We start from the raw sequence: 23591 nt of genomic DNA on the forward strand, positions 1-23591 counted from the left end.
TTCATGTTTTTGGTAAAATATATCAGAAAGAGAATTCTCCAAGTTAAAAACCTTACATTTTCCCTGTCTGTTATATTCATCCACACTTAAGCTTACAAACATGAAAGAAAGAATCACACAAACTATGTAGCCTAAAAGTTTTGTGAACATTCCTTGGCAGGGTTTGGGGCAGAGTGGGGAAGAGTCTGGACTGTGTTTAAAACAGATACTTCTTGCTGTAACCCAGTGAGACAAGCCCCTGACCTGAGCCCCGTGCAGCGCTGAAGCAAGGCATTGCTTTGTGGTGTATTGTGGATGCTTAGTTGTATTCTGGAGAATGTGCAAAAAGTGTGAGGCCAGCAATTTCCACTTCAGGCTCTACAGTCAGCTCTCTTGTCAGCACTCTGGGGAAGGTGAGGGAAAGGTTGTCGTGGAGTCCTCTCAGTGACTGCTGCTTCGATAAACAGAAAACATTGCTGAGTCTGAGGACACAGGTGTGGGAATAAGTTATTAATGATAAGTTATTAATGGATACCCAAGAAGGGGTTGTAAATGGCTTCAGGGTGGTTCATTCTTGTTGTTGATGCCCTACATCAACTGATGAACTTAAAACAGTTCCCTGGTTGCAAACTCCTGTTAGTGTCATTCTTAAGGACAATTAAGTATGTCACACTTTCAATACCTAGGACTACATACTTCTGCTAGTAGCCCACTTGCAACCCTTTGCCAGATGCACTGAATCTCCAGGTTGCTGCTGCTGTTACAAAGATAGAATGTAAGAATGAGGTTTTAATATTTTTCCCTTGATTAATTTTAAGAGAAAAATCTTGCTTTAATAAAGTTCAGTGGAACTCAGAATTAAGACCATTTAATGACACTGTTACTTGTGGGAATAACATTGCCAGAAAATTAACTCTTTTAAAAAATAATTGCTACTTTGAGGCATTATTACTCATTTTCAGTAACCTTTTGTATCCAGACCAACCTTTTATGCCTCTGGGTTTGTGGATGGGAAGAAAAATATCTATTTCTGTGAGGCAGTCATTTTCAGTCAGCAGTGTGCCCTGGCAGCCAGGAGAGCCAGCCCTGTCCTGGGGTGCATCAGGCACAGCATCACAGCCGGGCAAGCCCTGTTTGCTCTACCCTGCTGCAGCCTCACCTGCTACTGTGTGCAGTTTTGGGTGCTACAATACAAGGACAAAAAGCTATTGGAGAATGCCCAAAGAAGGACAACAAAAATGGTGAAGTGTCTGGGCAGGAAGCCTTGAGTAGAGGCTGAGGTCATTTGGTCTGTTCAGCCTGGGGAACAGAAGACTGAGGGGAAACCTCATTGCAAGTCTCCAAATTCCTCATGAGGGACAAGCACTGATCTTTTTCTGTGGTGGCTAGTGACAGGACCCAAGGAAAGGGCCTAAAGTTGTCAGGGGATGTTTAGGTTGGATATTAGTAAAAGATTCTTTACCCAAAGGGTGGCTGGGTACTGGAACAGACTCCCCAGGGAAGTGTCATGGTACTATGCCTAACAGATTTCCAGAATCATTTCAAGGACAACATTCTTGGGCACATGGTATGGATATCTTTTCCAGGGCCAGAACTCAATGAGTTGGACTTGATGATCCTTGTGGGTCCCTTCATGAAATCGTACCTCCAAAAAATACAATAAATCCAAGCTCAATGTAAACACAAACCAATAAACTATGGATTTTATTAATACCCAACAACAAAGCCTTTTATTATTTGCAGTGGACATCAGCTGAGTAAAAAAGGAATAGATTATCAATGCCAATCTCCTTTTTTTCAGTCTTTCAAAAGCTGTGGGTATAGTGACTTTTCAAACCAATGCATTTGCTGTGAAACACTATTCTACAAGGGATTTTTGATGCACAGGTACCAGAAATTACTTTTACTGGTGTTCCTTCACTTTACATAAAATATTTGATGTTGGAAGATATATAGTCCAGATAGTAGAGTGTCACTATGCAAACTGGACCAAAAGATGGCTCACTTCTGTGGCAGTAAAAAATATAAGCAGGAGAGAAACTCAGTCCTGAATCCCCAGCAGCTTTAGAAGAGAGAATCATGGGGTCACTCATTTCAGACAGAACTGAATCTGTCTCTCAAAATATCTGATGAATGATGTGATCATTGCTAAATCCTGTTGTTTCATACATAGAATCCAATTTTCCTTTGTTATCTATTTAGAAGGTTCAAAATGGAATTAAACAGGTTTGTTTTGTAATTAGGGCAAATAAGCACTTTGTCTGTGAGGGAAAGAAACCCTCTTCATTTCATCCTCAACCAGTTTCCCCCAGTTATTCAGTTCAGTGATTGAACTGAAAAATTATAGTGCCTAACTGCTATTCATTTATCATTCAGGCCAAACTGGAATTGCAGTTATTAATCAAAGTACATTATGATGGTTGGGAAAATGAATCACTGTTCCTCCAAAATAAACTCTTTGTAAGTGAAAACTGATACATGTATGATATCTCCAAAAATGTTGCCGTTTCTTTTAGCACCTAGCAACAGGTTTAGAGTTCTACAGGACCATTTCTGAAAATATTTATTTTGTGGAAAATATAAGCACAAACAAGTTAGAGATATATGAGCTAGATGATATCTAAGATAAATGTTTTCTTTTAGTATCCAGTTAAAACTTATTTTACAAGAATACTTTGAGTTTTATTATGTTTGCATAACACATTTTTCTAAATATTTCACATGAATTTTGTGCTGAGAATTTAATGCCATATAAAAGTTTAATTAAATGCTCGTGTAGTTTGTAGGTCTTCATGAACTTTGATGAAGCCAATAAAAATGAAGTAGATTCCTCTGATGAACTTTTTCTTGTCTTAAGTTAAGAAACAAGTAAAGTAGCATTAGCAAATTTTCAATTTCAATTTTATAGATGTTAGAAGTGTTCAAATAGACTGCACACATTTCCAGCTTATGAAAAATGATATGAAGGGGAAGTAGGAACAGCCATAACAATTGACTAGAACTCTACATAGTTGATATACCAGACATGAAAAGTATTCTGCTGTCACAGTTTATATATATATATATATACACATATATATATATAAACATATATTGCTTGATTAACTATGTTTACACAATTTTCAGGGGAAAAATATAACTAAATTTAAAAAAAAAAGAAACACAGAAAGAAAATTCATAGGTGTTTTTAGAGAAACAAAATAAATCCTTGCATAAATATTACTCTTAAAAGAACTCAAATTGAAATTGATCATTTTCAGGCAATAATATCTAGTTCAATCTTAAATTGAAATAATATGTACAGGATTTTAGGGTGATATCTGCAAATGTTGAGCAGCATCTCCTCCAGGCATGCATTTTGATTCATTTTTTCTTTATGGAGACCTCACAATTTCCAAGAAATTTTTCAGAGGTGCTTTTTATCATATAGGGTCCAAACAGTTGGAAAAGAAGCTAAGAGGTGGGGTGTGGTTTTTTTTGTTTGTTTGTTTAAAATATTACTTACTGTTTTTGTTGGGGGATTTTACACCTGAGACAGTTTGTGTATGAGTATTCACTCCTTCAGTTACAGCTCCAAATACTCCTCTCCCTCAGCAGCAGGGTGAGTGTGTGCAAACCTGGCCTCGGCAGAGGAGCCTCTGGGCTGTGGCCTGCCCCACCACGAGCCCAGCCAGGGATGATTTTCAGCACAGCTGCTGGGTTTGGCTTCTCTTGAGGATTCATGTCGCGGTGCCGAAATCGAAGCCCTACGGCTTCGCCCCGAGCCAGCCCAGGCACCGGAGCAAGCGTGATTCTGAGCTGCTCCTCGGCAATTTGTGAGGAGTCAGCCCTTGTGGGTCCTTTTCCCTGGGAGAAGGCTGAACGGCGATAAGGTGTATCAAGCGACGACGCAGAGAGCAAGAAAGGAGGGCCCAGTCAGCCAGACAGTAACTTTAATCTTCACCAACACTGTCGGGGCCAGGTTGGACTGGACCCAGAACAAAGGAATTCAGGGGCTTATAAACTTTCAGGGAAGGGGAGGAGAAATGGGAGTTCCTCTTTGCGGCCTCCAATCGCAATTTATCGCTAAGGGAACCGGGGGTGGGGTTGCTAGCCTTGTACTAATCAGGGAGTAGGGGAGGAGTAAACTCAAGGCGGGAAAGGAGATTGACATGTAACTGATAGGACTAAAAATAGCTGTCTGTAAGTGGGATGTATCAACTCATGCATATCAATTAGGGGAGAAGGGGGTACATAGAACAAAACTGTACAGCAAACTTGAATACTAAAACTCATGAAATGTTCCAACTGTTTCTCTCAGTCATACTTAAATCCCGTCCACATAGTAAACCACTCATATTTCTTTCTGCTCTGTCTCTAAAGTCTTCTCCTTAATGTCCTTCTTTCTGCTCCCTCACTCACTCTCCTGAGTCTCTCATAATATCTTCTCTCTCGTCTGTCCTTCTTCTCCTCTGCGCTTCCCCTCAAAACACCTGCTTTGTCATGCTTAAAGTCTCCGCCTCCTTCCAGTAAACTCATCCAAAGTTCAATACTCGAAATAGGAGAATATTCAACCACCCGCACCACCACAGATTCATTCTTATCCCTCAGCCTTGTTTACTTCTCCTCACACCTGAGATAGCTGGACAAAAGTATCACCTTTGTCTTATCTCAAGTTCCCACCAATTCCTGTCAGGAGGCATATTTGGGTAGGGGTGACCTTCAGTGGTCAGTAGTCACTACAGTGGACAAAAGTACTTTGATCTTAATGATGTTTAAACCATTAATCATTTTCAGTCTCTCACATTTGCATGATCAGTATCAGTGAAAAAATTAGGAGGAGAGGAACATATGAAAGAAGGGAAGTAACTTAATTACCTTCCAGGCCCATTTACTCTAAATTTTGACAAAATCTCAGAAAAGAAAATCATCTAAGATGAATATTAGTTTTGACAAATTACTTTAAGTTCTCATATCTAAATGTGAAATATTGATTTGAGGTAATTTTCAAATAATACATAAAATCTGTGATTATGAAATTTTAAACTGAATTCAAGACAGTACAGATGTTTTAAGATCCATTTGTACTAATTGATAAAAAGTGGGTAAAATATCCTCAAAATATCTGACTCAATGTTTCTGTGTTTTGTCCAGGTGTGTCATCTTTCTTTTATATCTTGTGAGAAAAAAACAGTGAAACTTTGGTTTAGGTCAAGAGTTCTCTTGTACAGAAAAGCCAGCAAGACTGATGTCTCATGCTAGTCAAAAAAAGAATCATATCTACAAATTCACATATAACTTTTCAGGTGTGAACATCATTATGTTATACAATAGGATCCTCTAAGAAGTTTCCATGACAAAAGCAGGCGTTCAGAGTGGGTATATCTTAACCAAGACACACTCACAGTTTGATGTTGCTGGGCAGGGGTAATTGAAGGCACCTAATGAAACAGAACTACTTACCCAACCAGTGAATCACAATCACCAATTATGTGTCCTTTGTTAATGCATTATATATATAATTATCTTCGACTTATGATTCAGACTTTATATTTTATAAACTACGATTTTCTGCCCTCTGATCTCTAGGGCACTGTCTTATTTGTAATGTAAGAAGATGAAGCAAGATATAATTTGTATGGCAAATAGAGATGTTTGCCACCTTCCAGGCAACTGGGTCCTCTTCAGATTCCCAAGACTGCTGAGAAACGATTCATAGAGGTCTTGCAAGGATATCAGCCAGCACTTTGAGTGTTCTCAGATTAATCCCATCAGGTGCCATAAGACATTGAGGGAACCAGTTGGCACAGCAGATCCCACACAAATTCAGAGTTGACTGCATGTTATAGATTAGGAAGTTCAATGAATGGTAATGTTTTTAAAATCCTGATCAGAGGAATAAAACTGTGGAAGTGATTAATGTTGAATTGCAATGGCAGATGCAATCTATTTACTCGACTTGGAATAATCAGGAGAGTTAAGTGGGTTCATTAACAGAATAAATTAACATTTGTTGGAAAACAGTAACAGCTGATATTAGAGATGAACTACAGACTGAGGTCTCAATTTATCTTGCCACTACACTATCAAAATACAAAACCTCAGTAATAGAAATGATTTTCTGAAATCAGTATCTATTTCTCAGCAATGTATTTGAGTCATGCATTTAGATTCAGTGAGGCAACATATCCTTAGGCATGAAAGTGACATCAGCTGTGTCTTTGAGCAGGGTAAAATATCCTATCTTCTTAGTTGTTTCAAAGGGGCAATTTTACAGCTACATATTTTTAACATTTTTTTATTCTATTGCTTGGTCAATGCCTGAAAATGGATCTTTATGAATATTAAAACATTCAGGTATGCAACTATTACAAGGATCCACAATCTAAACAAAATCTAAACATAGTTTGGCAGCTGAATCAAAACTTCTGTATCATGAAGATTATAGGTATAATTATTTGAAAATAGATTTTACAGTTATTAGAAATATAACAACCATTTGCTTTGATAGAGTTATTTCTTTCTTATTCAGTAGTTCATCTTTTACATCTTTGTTTCCTAGTAGCTTACTGTGCATCTGTATAAAAGGTGTGTAGATAGTATGCAATGGTGCATCTTAATACTGTCTCTATCACCCCCAGAATACCTTAATTTTAAATATCCAGTCACATTCTGTAAATAAACAGCAATTTACTGGGGCAGTCAATCATAGACTGAAGTCAATTGACAAAAACATAGGAACACAAAACATTCAGAGGCTACAAAGTATGACTTATCTACATACACTATTTCAAGATGTGGATAAATTCCTCTCCTCTAGCAAAATGAGTACTGGTGATTAAAGAATAACAATCCATGCACATAGAATACAGGAACACGTCCCAGTCCAAGTAATGGAGAAAAACAATCCCCAGTGTTCAGATGGTATTTGAGTTATGTATGGAAATAAATCTTTATTTTATTTTATAATAAAAATATTCATTTAAAAAATAAATATTACTATTTATTTTAGTAATAAGTCACTAAATTATGATGAAATTAGGAATAGCAAGGGGTTGGTACAATGTTCTGCTATTAATAGTATCTTTTCTCCACAGGAAATCTTGAAGTGCTGTTTCTGTATGCAACAAGAAGTGATTTTGAGATCTTTGCTCCAACTGAATAGTGAATCAATCTAAATATCTATTGCACACTCTGAAGGTGTAAATAATTTACTATTAAGGAGCCTAAGAAAATAGAATTTACATCCTTTTCAGAAAGTTTACATGGAAACTTTATTTTCATTTCTCTTTTTTTCACCAAATTGTTTATTATACACAATTTTCATTGTAATTTCCCATAAATATATATGGACAAACTTGACATATTACACAGTAGTACAAGCCTGGAATAGAAGTTAATGAACAAAAATGCATTTAAATACAATTTAATGCAATGCATAAGCATTTTACAGGGTTAATATACATTATGAACAATGAATTTTGTCAGGTCAAAAAAAGGATTTGGCATCTAGAAAGAGAATGTTATCATTCACTCATATCTCTTTGGAACATAAATAGCACCTCTAGCTAATAAATGATTGTCAAAAAAAAATCTAGCCAATATATTCAAGTAAAAACCATACAGTATTGCAAAATACAGAAAGGAAGAAACAACTTTATTAGTCAAAAACAATGGTTACTTGCATGTTTAATTATTGCATAGCAATACCAGGTTCTGTTGATAAACTGCAGATATGGTGAACTTTCCAAGTAGGCTAAAAGTGGAAAATGCAGCTATATCACTCTTCAAGGAAGGGAAGTTAAGTGATTTATGTACCACTCTGAAAAATTTCCCAGTAATTTTAAGGTGTAACTTTTTTACAGAGTGAGAGCCAAATACAGACTTTTCATGGGCTTGCCTACTTGCAGACAAATGAAAACCACCAATACCTGTAAAAGGTGTGATACATTGTCAGTGTTTTTAGTGACTAGTGTTCTGGAGAATTTCACGTACTAATCTCACAGGAGTATTGTTTGCAGGCGCTTGAGTATTCTCACTTCCCAAACTTGTTACAAGAATATCACATCCACAAATACTGTGTATGAACTGGTCACACACATCACATTAGATGGAAACTCAGTATATTGGTTGCAGTCTGTTCAGAGATCATTTAGTTAATGTTTCCACAGCAATGACACCCCACCAACAAGTTCACCAACAGTGTAGGTTTTGCTGTCTACCTCAGGGAACATTCTCAGTGATCTTAGGCTGCTTTGAACTGAGTCATGGTTAGAAACCAGAGTTATGTAATACTGCAGCTTTTTGAATGAATTTCTACTATAAATAAATCTAGCAGAAACTGAAAAATAACATATGCTTTTACAGAAAAGCTTCAAATTTTTTGTCATTTGTGGAAGTTCTTTATTTGCTTACAATTACGTTTCATTTATCAGGCACAATATGCAACTTACTCTAAAACATTATATATATTTTATATATACATAAATATATATAATATATATAAATTAGAGTTTTGTATATAGGGGAATACATATATACACACATACCACATCTGCATATATATTCCCTTATATATGTCCATATATACATTCACAGAAGACAAACCATTTTCTGTGGAATTAAGAAAAATGAAGGTTATAAACTGCTCAAAGAAGGCTTGAAAGGAAATAGATAATTTCCTTTGGGGTTAACATACTTGTTTGGATATTAACTTAAATATATCCTCTGTATTTTATAATCTACATTCAGAGTGTATGGTAGGATTTTTTAAAATTTATTTACACAGACTATTAAAATAATACATATTGTGCGTTAATTTAGGGACTGATTCATTAGTAATATTATGCAGGCATAACAAATTTGCCAGTTGTAACAAATCCTGCGTTTGCTGTGTTCTATCTGACAGTCCTGAGATTTAGAATGGAGAAAATAAGGCTGAAATCTCCACTGAAGCCACATCACCTCCAATGTCTGGTAAAGCTCTTTGATTGGCATTTTTATGTCAGCTTTAGTGGATTTTGTACTAGGTCCTAGAAGGCAAGAATGGTTTGAAGAATATCTTTGAAGGAACAATCATCTCTGGTTTTGTAAAGAGAATATGAAGAATAATCATCATTCCTTGGCCCCAATCTAATATTTTGTGACTACTTCCTTCAACTGCCCCATAAAAAGAAAAGCAAGCTAAAATCTGCTATTATTTCTAAATCAGAAACACAATTTTTTTTCAGGGATGCAAAATGCAAAATGTTCTGTAATAATTTCAAACACTGTTTAGATATATTAAATTTGTTAATTTCCCTAATTCAGGAGTTGTAAGAAAACAAAAAAGAAAAGTGGGCTAGCATTTCATAGAAAGGTCAAGACTTTGGATACCTAAATGGCATGCTGAGTTTTTATATCACATCAGTAATGCAAAAATTTCACAGGTATGGGTTAAGAATAAAGATATGCCAACTGATAGAAAGATGTGGTCATAGATGCACTGTCTTGAAAACAGAAGTGTAAGCAGCTTTAAATATTTGGGAGACTTTCTAATAGTCTGTACAGGTTTTACCATTATGCATTTTGTTAACTCTATTCCTTCAGGGCTATGCAAGTCTCCAAACTTCAACTGAGAGGTAGATCATGAGAAAAATTTGAACTGCAAAACTACAACATGCAAATTATGTTATCACACAGAAATGCTTATGCAAATTCTGATAAAAAATGTGACAGTACATGCAAGCACTTTCATTATATATATGTATTTGCACAAATACCTGAAGTGCTCCCACCCCCAAAAAAATCCAAACAGCCTTGTTAAAACTGGTATGTAATCTCTGAAAATAATTATTTCAAAATTCCCTTTATATTCCTCTCTGTGAGTAGAAAAATAGTCATCTATAGAGAAACTAACAAAAAATGCCGGATTCAATTTTCTTATAGGCAAAATTGTCAGTGTCATTTATAGCATGTTCATCTATTAAAGAGGTGACTGGCTTTGTTTAATGAAATCTTGATAGCAGTCCAAAATCTGGCTGCATGTGGTATCTGTAAGTTATGTATCCCAGTAATAATATCTCTCCACTAATATTCACAACCAGATATGAAAGAAGCAAGTGAAAATGTTGCGTTTGGCAACATGGCAAATGTGTCATTTCAGGAAAAACAACAAGAAAGAATTAAAGATAAGTCACTACATACCCAGTCCAAATTTTTTGTGTTACATCAGAATCAAGTATGGGGTGGTGGAGGTGGGGAACATTTAAAGGAACAAGAATTCTCTGGGAGGAACAATCATGCACACATTGCCAAATATTTTTTAAGCACAGTAGATGCTGATATGCAATGCAACCATTAAAATTCATGTGAATTTTGAATTGATGTCAGTGAAATTGCTACCATTCACTTCAGCAGTAAGTAAAGCTGAACTTCCTCTCAATAAGGACAGAGTCACTTAAAAAAAATCTATTTGATGATGAAGTAACATTTTCCCTATCTCTGTCTAAACAGTTCACAAAACACATTCCTGAAATGAAAGCATTGTAGTCTTTCATATAAAAAGATGCTTTTCTGAACATCATGGAAATATAGAACTAACAGCAATTGCAACCACGGGAGAATGGGGAGAGATGGGAAGGGTGAAACTGTGATATGTTCCTGAAATAGTACTGAGAATTATTAGTGAGGAGTCTTTCTCTGGAGTTGGAAAGGACAACACAGGAGAATTCTCCAGCTAATAGAGCATATGACATAAAAAACCCAAATGACTGAGAAGTATCTGAATGTGTACTTTAAAACAACTTGAAATTTAACCTTGATATTAAATTGGAGAAAATCTAATTGATGCTATCAACCTTCCTGCTAATTTTAAAGTTTTGGCATTATTTTTTCTAGAAGAGAAAAAGCTTAGCAATACTGTGGCAGAAAAATTAAAATAATAAAGTATACATGAGTATAAATGAGAAAAAGACCAATTAAGGATTTGCTTGCACTGATTGAGACTACGATTCTTAGAGCGCGTAAAAGACGCACGTGCTAGGAAGTTTGAGTTCACTTTTTCATCACTGATCAGGGGAATGTCTTAGTCCTGACACTTCAGTAGTTCAAACTGAGGGTGAGGTAATTAAGAGAAAGCAGATCAATTTAGAGGGATTATGTATATATCCAGGTCTAATCTCGAAAGCAGAAATGTAATGATGAAATGACTTACAGTACGAATTACAGGTCAGTGCAAGTAGGAATGATATTCAGGAGTTTGAAGGCGAATTATACTCATTTTTCTACTTTGATACTCAGAATACAGTTGATTCAAGGCAATTTATTATTATCATTACTTTTAAAAATAAGAGCTACCTATACTAGGCTATTTCCCCTTTAGGACCTGTTATTTGGAAGACACGGGTTTTTAATTCGAGGCAGTTTTTGCATAGATATGGTTCCAATTTTCTTCACTCATCTCTGGGTTTTAACTTCTTTAATATTCAGTAGTATCAAGAGTATGCTGATGAGTTCTATATTTTTGCTATTATTAAGAGCAAGAGTAATGAATGAGATGTAAGGAAATGTTTAACTTGACTCTTCCTACTTTCTATTGATCTAGTTGCCTGCCACATCGTTTTGCCTTATGGGATTAAGAACTGCACATTGGTTAGTGGTGGTAAAGCAGCTCTTTTACTCCTATTATCTTTTAACATAATTGACCAGAGATGACAGAGTAGCATCTCTCAAGAGAGTTTTTGGAAATCTTTATCTCCTCTGAGATAGTAACATAATTTTTGCTACTGGTTGTCAGATGTGTCTATGGCTCGAGGAACTTTGTTTTTCCCTTATTTCCTATGCCATGTTGTTTTGTATTCTGAGATCCTGCATAGAACAGGCAAGTTGCCTGCATATTTCCTGAGAGATTTTTCTTTTCATCAACACTTTTCTGAATCCTTTATTTACTCAACAGCAACTTTAAACAGCCTTCAGTCAAAAGTTGATACTTCTTGTCTCTACCCTGTATTCCTAATCGTGCTGCTTTTTTGCAAAGAGATAATAAGCACCAACAATTTTACCTCAGACATTTTGGTTCAGCTCCTGTATTAATCTCTCTTCAAATAATCTCTGCCTTTCTATCAGTGGCTGTCAAGAGCAGAGTGATACTCCTGGTGACTACTCTTCAGCTAAAGTTTCAGTTCATCTCTTTCACAATCCAGTATTTATAACTGAAAATCCTCACTGCATGAAAGCTTAGTATCCATGAAGCTCATCACTTTCTGGCTATGAGCACATAAGGGCTTCACAGATTCTAGAATTCCCTCAGTATGTTTGTACAGTCAAAAACAGAACAATGCTTTCATGTCATGGAGTGCTGGCAAGGCTAAGGTTCAGAGGGAGGTGCAATGTATTTATTTCCTCTCTGAAGATGGGTTTTGGGAGAGGAACTGTAATTTAAATGGGACTGAATCATTCCCCTTTACACAGAACACGGCTCAAATCTGAACATGCAACCAGTATTTTCTCCCAAAACCTTAAAATGCATGTATTTTGTTTCTGATGCTCCTAAAAATGTACAGGATTTGTTGGACAAGTTCTGTTTTCCTGAATATAACTAGGTAAAAATTAGGTATTACATTCTGTACCATGATGAGAGTAGACTCATGATGTTTCTCCCCAAGGCAGTGATGAGAAAATTAAAAAATTCAGCATTACTGTGGAACTCTATAAACTGATAAATCAGCAAAACAGAAGCAAGCACTATCAAGATTTTTAGAAAACAATTTAAAATAATAGTAGACATTAAAAAGCTCTCCCTATCTACCAGGTATTACTACTGATTTTTAAATTTTGTTATTGGCACTTCAAAGTGTCTTTATCACAGTCCAATGTGAGTATATCAAGTGTGTATCTCTGTCTAATATATTTCCAACTTTTTGAGATTCAGGAGAGGACTAAAAGGAATAATTTTCTTTTCCTGGAATCGAGTGTAGGTGTATCCTGCATAAACAGTGCATAAATGTTTTATGAATCAGACCCTTAATTTTCACAATTTTTGAGGCATTTATAAGCATCCCTCCAAAATAAGTAGCATCTTTTCTTACCTTGAAATAGAACAGAAATAATTTCACATATTACCTTCAAAAGCTTGCACTTTTAAGTTTCAAATGCAATACTTGTGACTTTTGTAAAGTAAAATTGTAGATTTATGCTTTCTTTTGTTTAAAGAAGTAGGAACAATTGTACATTTTAATTTATATGATGGTCTTTCTGAAATTGTAGACACAAGACTGAACACCCTGCATAAAACTGATATGTCAACACAAAGCTTCCAGACTGGCATTGCCAAGGTGCCTTGCAGCATTTTTGCTCAAACAGCACTAAAAAAAAAAAAAACAAACAAAAAACACCCTACAACAAACAAACAACCAAACAACATGGAAAAAAACAAAACAAAACAAAACAAAACCCCCCCCAAAAAAAAACAAACAAAAAAACCAAAAAATAACAAAAAAAACCCCAAAAAAACCAAAAAAACCCCACAAAAACAAAAAAACAACAACCAAAAAAAAAACAAAAAACAAGAAACAAAAACCAAAAAACTAGCTTTTCACTAAATTCCAGGGAAAGGGAAATGTGAACTGGTATGAAGCTACCTGTCTGCAAAGATCTGAATTAGAACTTATATCTCCTTTCAGGAAACCATCAAAACACTAACGACTAAAGCCAAGCATCTACTTTGAAGTCATTGTCATGAACATTAAGGCCACAAACGCCAAGGGTTAGTATCCTTTTAACATCAGCAGATTATGAATCTAGTCCCTTTAGGAAAATGGCTTCACAGTCTGATCCAGATCCTTCAGCTACACAGGAATACATAGTCAAACAAACTGATTGCTACTCTTGTCAGAAATATAGACCTTGGGTTTAAACCTTTTATGTGCAGGCAGATTTTAGCGTAGTTTGAATTAGCAAGGTGTGGATATAGTTTGAATTCAAATGTATATGTTGAAATACTATGTAATCAGCTATCACTGGAGGAAACTACCTCTGGAATATATTATGAATCAGCTTTTTATTGTATTTTAGAGGTGTGTTCAGAAGTTATTTTTCTCCTACACTTAACTTTTATATCCATAATTGCTTATGCAGACATATAGTTTATCTAGTGGGCATACAAAAGAGAAGACTGTGTCAGTGTGCTTCAGTCAGGTATTACGTCTCTTTTGAAAGAAATCTTGGACTTTATGTTCTCTTTAATATTAGTGATAAGTAGAGTTTGGGCAGATTATTTAAACACTTTAACCACATAGTAAAGATGACTGCAAGCATCTTCCAAAATAAGAGTAGGAGATACCTTTGCATTAGATATACTTCTGAAACAAAACCATTTGTCATTGGAAGGCTTTATAGCCTGGCTTATCTGACTCTTGATTGTCCAGACTCAAAATTTAATGGATTTGTTTTCATTGAGTCACTACCTCTGTACTTGTAATTTTGTATCGCTGAAACAAATAAGCTGTAGATTGTAATTTACCTTAGAGTCTTGCCATAGGGCAAAGATCTGTTCCCGTCCAATATTGTGACTGATCATTATTACCACAATATCTGGCCTGTGTCTCGAAGACATATTCCTAATAGAAGTCATAAATGTTGCCTTCTGAGCTATATTTCAGATTAAATATTGGTTTCTCGTTCTGATGGGTCTTCAAGAGCTTTATCAGCTCTGCTGGAAGCATCTTCATTCTCATTGTTTGTTAATGGTTCTGCTTCCTTTGGGTCAGCATTCTTCTGTGCTTTCTGCTTCTCATCTTCTAACTTCTTTTCTTTTGCCAAAAGCCTGTAGTTGATGGCATTGCCAATGAACAACCAGATACTGGCCACAGTCACAATCACTCCGCAGACAAAATACATGTACTGATATTCCCCAGTAACATCTACTAACCAACCTGAAATACAAAGATAAGAGGAGAGAAAAGAGTATTTAGGCTAGGATACCAAATACAATCTACATCTTTCCCTTGGAGAAGTATCTATATATTTTTTTGGTTTTGAAGTTGGAGCAGAAACACATTTCCAACATGTTAAAATGGTCTAACATAGACAGTGGAATTCTTGAAAAAACACTGTATTAGTCAAGATAGCAATTGCCATTGAAGACACTGACAATAATAAAATATTGAAGAACAAAGTAAGTAAAGCTTAATGAATAATGGCAGACAGTTTTTCAGCTCTTTTATTTTCATTCTTTCATTGCCTTATTATTTTATTCACCTCCTAATTGTGTTTCCTCTTGTTTGGAGTGACAGTCTGACACTCACTGAGGCTGCATAAAGACAATAGGATGAAGCGGTATGTGCCTTTTTAGGCTGCTGTCAATGCATCAGCTGCCTGCTTTCCATATTTACTTTCCTGTGACTGGTGAAAGAGACAGAAAGGCTTGTCCCTTCTGCCATCACTCAACTGCTGAGTTTTAAACTCTGAGCCCTGAACCTAAAACTTACATTCAGACCTCTGAGATAAAATTTCTTTATGACAAGGAGAGTAAAATGTAACAGTTCTTCCAATTTATGAATTTATCCCTCTAAATTTTCCCAGCTCCCAAATTAATATTTGTACGTATCCAAGTATGTAGCTCTGAACTTTCCTACACTATAATTGAAATTCACAGGGTAACCTGCACACTTCAGTTTAGCATATATTTAGATGCTTTTTCTGGGTTGAAAACATAACGCCAGCCTATTCACCTGATACACATTTACAAGTCATGAAATTATTCCAGACTTTTGTTATCACACAAACTTAGTATTAGGACAAAGTCAAACAGCTCTGCAAGTGTACAATTCACTTATTAGTGTAAATAGTGCAATTTTCTGATTTTTATCAGTGAGCAGTCTTGTAAAAATATATTTCAAAACAAAATTATGAATTAGCAGTGCTTTAGCATACTATTTTAAAACATACGAACTCGTCAAAATTGGAGCTTAGCTTTTCCATGTGTTCATCGCCTTTGTTGCCTCTATTTAACAAGTTAAATCAATTATTCATAGTGTTATAGCACAAAAAAGTGTTTTCCAAAACTCCTGAAAAGTTAGTATACTGAAAAATAAATAACTGTGGAAGCTACTGCTCCATAAATATTAGGTTTAACATCTTTTGGGTTGATACTGATTTCAGAACCTGACTGAAAAGGCTGGACTCCAGTGGTTACAGGCTCAGACCCCCCACTAGGTGGCATAGAAAGAGCCTGTGTGAGGATATATATTGCTCTACCTTTGCCAAGGTGGATTTGCATATTAAACGATGAGAAAAATATGGAATGCCTTTAGAAGTATTAAAAATTTACTTATACAAATATTATTTTACTGAAGTGACTGGAATTGTTTTGGCTTATTTACAATTGTACACAACAACGCTATTTTTATAGAAATACTGACAGTATCTGAAGTACTTTGGTATATATAAATGCTTTTAGGGAGACATAATCTTGCTGACTTCTGGGCAATGCTAATGTGGACACAGTATGTATTCATAAAGCTGGAAATCTAACTATCTTTGTATTCTCATATTGTTGGGCTTATACTGCAACACACCCCAAGATACACACTGATGCTTCTCAATAAAATTAGAGCATCTATTTTTTTGATCTCTTATGTCATCAGAAATCTCAATAATATAAAGTTTACTATCAGCATTACTGAATAATGACCAAAAAGCTAGCAAACAGAAAATACTTTCTGCAAATACTCTTCTTTTTTTGCTGCTAGAAGCCCAAGTGTTATGAATCCAGTCTAAGGGATACAGCTAGGCTCCCTTTAAGCTACCCTTACACTTGAAAAGAGAAGTTGGCAACACTGGTATCCTTCAGTCAGTTCACCCTTGGAATTACCTTGCCCACTGGCTACAGAAACATGCTAAAGGACTGGCTGTGAGCAGAGCTGGGGTGTGAAATCACGCCAGGGTGCAGTGCTCCACAACACCCTGATGGAACCCCCCATGTGTGCACCCTCCCTAAAATGCTGAGCAGGCCTGTGTTCCTTTCTGTTAGTTTTTTACTCTCTGGAAATGCCAGTTCTCTCTGTTTAGACAAATTAAAGTTGTTTAAACGAGTGTAAGTGAGAACTTTTCAAGCTGCCCCTAGGTTGGAGAAAAATAACAGATGCAGTTATTTTTTGCTATCAGTCTGATACGGTACATTTCTAGTCACAGTGAAACCATTAAATAACACTAAGAAAAAATGTTTATATTAATTCAATGTTACATTGCAAGATTGTGCTGTAATGTCTGAAAAAAAATGGAAAGAAATGGATTCTTACCTCCTAGAGGAGGGCCTATGAGCACAGGGCAACATTCCACAATGGTGACAAGTCCCACTGCACTGGAAAATCTGGCAGCTCCAACAAGGTCCATCAATGTCTCAAAAAGAACGCTGCTAACCATTCCAAACGCAAACCCAAAAAATACAGCATATATCACCAAGCCAGTGTAATTTTTTGCCAGAGGGCACAAGATATGACAGACACCATTGTACAGGACAGCAAAACTAAAAAAATACTGAATCTTTGGCCGGATAAACCTGGAGTTTGCTACAAGTCCCATGGAAGGCCTAGCAAACATGTCTACAAAGGCTAAGATAGAGAGCAAAAAAGCAGCAGAATATTCATCAATTCCCTTGTGCTTGGCATAAGGAGCCAAGAATACTATTGGAGCAAAGAAACCAATAAACATAATGACATTTCCTGACAAATATATCAGAAACCCTCTGTGTTTGAAGAGGGACAAATCTAGATACTTATTCATAGTTTGCCAACAAGACTTCTTGTTGTTTTTGTGTAAGGCAGAATCTCCTGTGCCTTTTTCGACATCTTTTTTCACAGGAGGGGCTTTTTTCGGTCCAACAGGTCTCATAAGTGACCCAGCCACACAGCAGTTCAAAAGAAGTCCTCCCAGAATAAGAAAGCTTCCTTTCCAGCCAAAAGCATTAAAGAGGAATTGATTGAGAGGTGCCAATGTGCTCAGAAACACTGGACTTCCAGCCATGGCTAATCCATTAGCGATGGGACGCTTCTTATAGAAATACTTGCCAATCATGGTCAAGGCAGGCTGTAAGTTGAATGCTAAACCCAGACCTAAACAACACATAAAAGACAATATTATTGCGGGTCATGCAGTGAAAAACACGTCCCACCTCTTTCAAGTCATTTTTAAAATGGCCAGTATCCAATCCAGTGATTTTCAATATAGAAACCAACTATTATCAGAGAATGAAATACAGCCTCATTGCTGTCTACGAGTGTTCATACCAAGACTGTGTCATGGTCATTTGGTCATTTTCCCCAGCAGCGCTGCACTGAAAGCCAAAACTCCTTTTTGTGTTTCAGCAATGACAGGGGAATCACATACAGAGGAATGATGGGATCAGTGCCTTGACTGGTCATTTTTGTATTTGTTAAACAATAATACAGTTATCTCTTGGCTCATTTAACTAAAGTTACTAAATGTCACCTCAGCTACAATGAATGTAGGGTTTTATAGATGCATATCCTAATTTCTTATTTCTCCTAATTTCTTATTTCCAGCCGTAATTAAGATCCAACTTTTCTGCAAAAGTGGAGCATAAAATGGCAAATTATTTTCTAGCACATTCAGCTCTTCTTCCCCAGGTCACTCTTAGGGAGTTTTAAAGGACACACATGGGAGCAGACCATCCACCCACATTAGCTGAGTGTATAAACTGAATTCAAAGGTGAACCTCTAGGCTTTCCTCTCTGTAGTAAGACATCTAAGCCGTAAACTGAAATGTGCATCTGCTTGATGGTACAGGAGAGAAGCTTTCTTCCTTGATAGGCTCATTCCCAGACTCTGACTTTTTCAGTAGGCACCAAGTTTAGGATGTCAAAAATAAGAGTTTTAAGGATTAATCACTGAATAAAAAGGAACTCTAGTCCCAACACAAAGGAAGATGAGCCTTAATATACAGGTATTATCTCATTCATTTATTAACTGCCAATATTTCAGCTCTCCTTCTTTATTCTGAGAAGGGAGTAAAAAAAAAAAAAACAACCACACCTTTTAATAAGGAGATTCTTTAATTTACTGGCATTACAATAACTTTAAATCATTGCTTTGGGCAATATCTAGGCCTTTGATAGATGATTATGAAAAATTTTATTTGGTGATTGACCCTGGGGATTTTAAACAGAAAATTATTGAACTGAAAGTTGTTATACTTTTCTGTGAGAGTATATGTATGCATAAACCTACAGAAAGCTGGTACAAGCTTTCACAATTCTACTAGAATTTGGCTAGTCTCTCCCTCCCTATCTGCAGTGCAACATGATTAAAAGCTAAAAAAACAAATGTGAAATTGTACATAAATGACTATAATAAGTGCTGTCATGAGCCAATCAATTTTTATACCATAATTATAGTGCATGGTGGAAAAGTGCATACAGCATTTATAAATTCATTAGTTGTTTCTGAACTGTCCTGAGAAATAATTTAACATCATACCAGTTAATGTAAAGGACTAGATAGTTCAGATAGTTTCAGATAGAAATTAACTGATCTTACTACCTTCTTGGATTGCATCTGTATACAGAGAATTCTTCACCAGTGAGGTTCATTTGTAGAACAGTATTAGAAACAGTTTAATATAACATAAGATAATAAAACCTTTTAAACAGGACTCTTACCTCCAACCACACCGATACATATATACAGTTCAAGGACGCTATTGCAGAAAGAGGATGCAATCATTCCAAAAGAACACAGGATACCCCCTGCTATCATCACAGGCCGGCTACCATACTTATTCACCAAAATGCTGCTTATGGGACCTGTGGGTGGAAAGAAAATGCAATTTCAGGCAACAGGTAACTCTGTGTTTACGACACGTTGGAAGGCTTTCCTCTTGCATCCTGGAAAATGTTAAACTGTTTCTATACCAATCTGTCTTACAAACTCTATGAGTTGCAGACACAAGACTAGATGTGGATATACTGCCTCCATGACAATATAAATATTGATTTGTTATGGAGAGAGATAAAAAGATTAAAGACATCAGACAAGCAAGAAGGATTGTTACAGTTCACAAACAATCAATACCAAGATTGGTCAGTGGAAGTTTTGAAAGTGTTAGGACTGAAGAATTTAAAGTATGAGACAAGTATCAAAACTCCACAGAGCAGGAGGACCTCCAGGCAAGCAGACTAAAATTACTTTATATGCAGCATGTGCTGCACCCCTACTTAAAACCACACATAGGCTTAAAAACATTGTCAAATCAGAACATAAATGTCTGGCCCCTGAGGCTTGCTTTCCCTTACCTCATCAAGAGGGGAGTGTTAATGGGCAGTAAGATCACTATAGGCTGTCTAGGAAAATCTAAAATGTGGTGTAGCATAAAAACCTATAAACTCTTAAAATATTGCTATAGGTCCATTTTTCAGTTTCAACTTCAATTCAGTTTATGGTATAATTACATCCACACTAACCAAACAGTTAGCATGTAATTTAGTATGACATACATTATATGTTTCTGAACAAACATGGCTAGAATAGACGGTGTGCTACATATCAAAATTAAGAGGTTGTCAAATTTCTTTAGGTAAACCTGCATAGCATCTGATTGCACTATATTTGGCCCAAACCATTACAAACCATCTTGCTGTTGCAATAATGAAAGTTATCCAGTACAAAAACTTAAAAAAAATAAAAGCAAAGAACCCAGAAAACCCAACATGATAAAAAGCAATGCATTTCAAACTTAAGATAGAGCAGGCATCTAGCACAAAGTGGAATGCCATGATTTGCATCTGAGTTCGGTGTAAGTTATTCACTATACTGGTAACAGCTTTAAGTTTCTGTTTTTACAAATATCTAAAGGAATAAACAACAGAATTTTCATGCAGTGAAAAGCCAAATCCAGTGAAATTTAAAAGTGTGCTTTCATAGGCAAAGTTATATTTTAGACTCCACTCTTTGAATTACCTTAAATGTATTAAGAGTATTATTATTGATAGACTGCAAATGTTAAATACTATTTGCATGTACACAACAGAAGCCTTAAGAATATGCCAAATGATCCATTGTGGGCCTGACATTGGTCTGAATTTAGGCTTCAGGCTCTGCTAGTGTCTGTGTGAAAGGCAAGTGAGCAACTTTCTCATGTTAGCCTGAGAAATCTAAAGGAGGAATTCAAACAAACCTTGGGAAGTGAGAAACTATCTGCAGGTGGTGTTTTTCCAACATGTTTACTGGAAAGAAATATTTACGAAAGAGTGTAGACGCTGAATAACCAATCATGTTCTTTGTACCGAACTACTCTATAAAAGTAGAATGTAGAAGAATAAAGTTTGCTCTCATCTTTACCATCATGGAGAGTCATGTTGTTATTTCGGTGCCGTCCGAAAACCATAGCAACATCTGGTGACCTGACGTTTCGAAGAAGTTCAGCGCAGCCGGGACTGATTCATGCAGCAAAGCTTGAAAAATTGCTACCTGCCTCCTCAGAGAGGTAAGCGAAATATCTCCACATTTTTTCTAAAGAATGCTGGTCCTGCTGACCATGGAAAAAGATCAATCCTGCCAAAAGACAGCAGGTCGGACGGCACCCAGCACAGCTGGACTTTAATTTCTAGAAAAGACAGCCGGGCAGAGGTTCCAGAAAAACCTGGGGAACCCCTCTCCTGAGAGAGGACAGCTTGTGCCTTTCCTGACAAGAGCAGCTGGAATTCTTCGCTGCCGACAGCTTGCCCAGCACTCCCCCGACCTTTTTCGGTTCTATCTGGCCGAGATCAAAGCGAGCGTCTGTAAGCCTCTCCCGGCCGGCAGAGACGGCGCTTCCTTGGCTTTTCCTTCTCCTTTCTTCATACCACGGATGGCTGGCAGTGGTTCCTGCGCTATCATCCACTGCGACTAGTCTGTACCGTGACTTTAAAAGATGCTAGCCCGTCCAAGATACAGCTGGTCAGATTCCGACCCAGAGTGTGACACAACGATCCTTTCCTCGTCGGCGTGGCCCAACATCTGGCCTGCGGACGGGACCGGGATCGAAAACCTTTGATCCCTCTGTATCCTTCTGTGTGTTCAGGGCGAAAAGTTCACTTTATGAGTGTTTTATGCTTTTAACGTTACCTGTGCTTGTTGTTATGATTGCCTGTGTGAGTTTAGGGCTTGTCTTTCTTTGTGTCTCTGTGTTTTAACTTTGTTCTTTCCCTTGTGCGGGGTGGGGGTGCGGTGAGACAGGCATGGCAGCACGGATGCGATCTCCCTGCCTTCTCTCTCTCTCGCTCGGTTTTTCTCCTGCTCTGCTCCAGGGCGCTGCAGCGGCTGCAAAATCTCTCTCTCTCGTTTTTCCGTGCTCGGTTCCCCCCCCTCCCCACAGGCGCGCGGGTCGGGCTGGCGCGCAGGTCCCTTCCCCGCGCGGTGCCGCTGAGACGGGCGGCTTGGAGCAGCTTTGCCTCTTCGTTCCCCCCCCCCTTCCCCCCAGGGCGGTGAGGGGGGCCACCGGCTCTCCGCTTGAGACGGGCGGCGGCAGGGCGGCGGCGGGCTGAGCCCCGCCGAGCCCCGCTCCGTTGTCCCCTCTCCGTTTCCCCTCCATTTCCTTCCCGCGTGAATTTGCACAGCAAGTCGTCATAGGAACGGAGGAGCGGTCTCCTCGCTCCTTTTCCCCCTTCCCCCCGCCATGAGCGGCGGGGTTCGCTCCCCCACTCCTTCCCTGCGGGCCGAGCGGCTGGCTGCGAATAGGGCACGAGGAACTTGCCGTTCCTCTAGACAGCGGATAATGCTGTAGGAGTTGCTTCGCTTGAATTTTTTTTTTTTACATAGAAATGGGGGCCACGTTTGTTTGGATTTCCCCCAGCTCTGCGGAGCGGCCCTGGGGCCATTGAGCCCCTAAAGCCCCACTCAGGGCAGGGCCAAATAGCTTCGTCGCCTTTGAGGTGAGCAGAAGCTTTTTCCTTTACAGAAAAATGGGGGCCACGTTTGTTTGGATTTCCCCGAGCTCCGCGGGGCGGCCCTGGGGCCCTTGAGCCCCCAAAGCCCCACTTAGGGAGGGCCAAATAGCTTCGTCGCCTTTGAGGTGAGCAGAAGCTTTTTCCTTTTAGAGGGACAGTTGATTTTTGTTTGGGTTTTTTCCCTCCCCCCCTCCCTCAAAACATTTCTTCTCAAGGCGTCTCTGTGAACAGATGCCTGTTCATAATAGAAGAAAAATGACAAGAAATACAAAAAACAAATAAGCAACCTTTGTTACCTTTCGCAGATAACACAAGAATTATTAATAATTCTACAGTATAACCATCAGTTATGAGTTTTAAGTGTTATCTCAGTTTTTAAGATATTTGATGTGAATTCACAGATATGATAAAGTTATTACAGTTCTACAGCCGGCTGCTGCTACTGCTGCTGCTTCTGCTTCTTCTTCTCATGTACTTTGCTATTTGTCTATAATTGCCTGTAAGACACGTGTCACCCAAGAATTTTTCCTTGTTTTCTAGCTGTCTATGCTAGCTTTGCATTCATAATTTTCTAAATATTTTCAGATTTCCAGACAAGGTTATCTGAGTTTGTAAGAATGCCTCCTCTGTCCTGACGGTTTGGGATGCAGTTCCAATCCTGGTCACAGACCATCTCAGGAGCCTGCTGAGCTCAGAGCATCTCTACCCTGA

The 23591-nt window shown here is 37.6% G+C and overlaps 1 protein-coding gene across 1 annotated transcript in view; it reads right to left on the reverse strand.

The window, feature by feature from the left end:
- Positions 1-13404: 13404 nt before the first annotated feature.
- Positions 13405-23591, reverse strand: part of SLC16A7 (solute carrier family 16 member 7) — an 81080-nt gene continuing 70893 nt past the window's right edge. Inside the window, exons 3-5 of the mRNA XM_063396574.1 lie at positions 19617-19760; positions 17238-18050; positions 13405-14870 (exon numbers count right to left, since the gene is read on the reverse strand). Of these exons, the coding sequence (XP_063252644.1) occupies positions 14599-14870; positions 17238-18050; positions 19617-19760 (1229 nt within the window). The 3' untranslated portion in view covers positions 13405-14598. The remainder of the gene's footprint in view (positions 14871-17237; positions 18051-19616; positions 19761-23591) is intronic.

The sequence above is a fragment of the Prinia subflava genome, chromosome 4 (assembly GCF_021018805.1).
Source record: "Prinia subflava isolate CZ2003 ecotype Zambia chromosome 4, Cam_Psub_1.2, whole genome shotgun sequence".
In the NCBI taxonomy this organism is placed as follows: domain Eukaryota; kingdom Metazoa; phylum Chordata; class Aves; order Passeriformes; family Cisticolidae; genus Prinia; species Prinia subflava.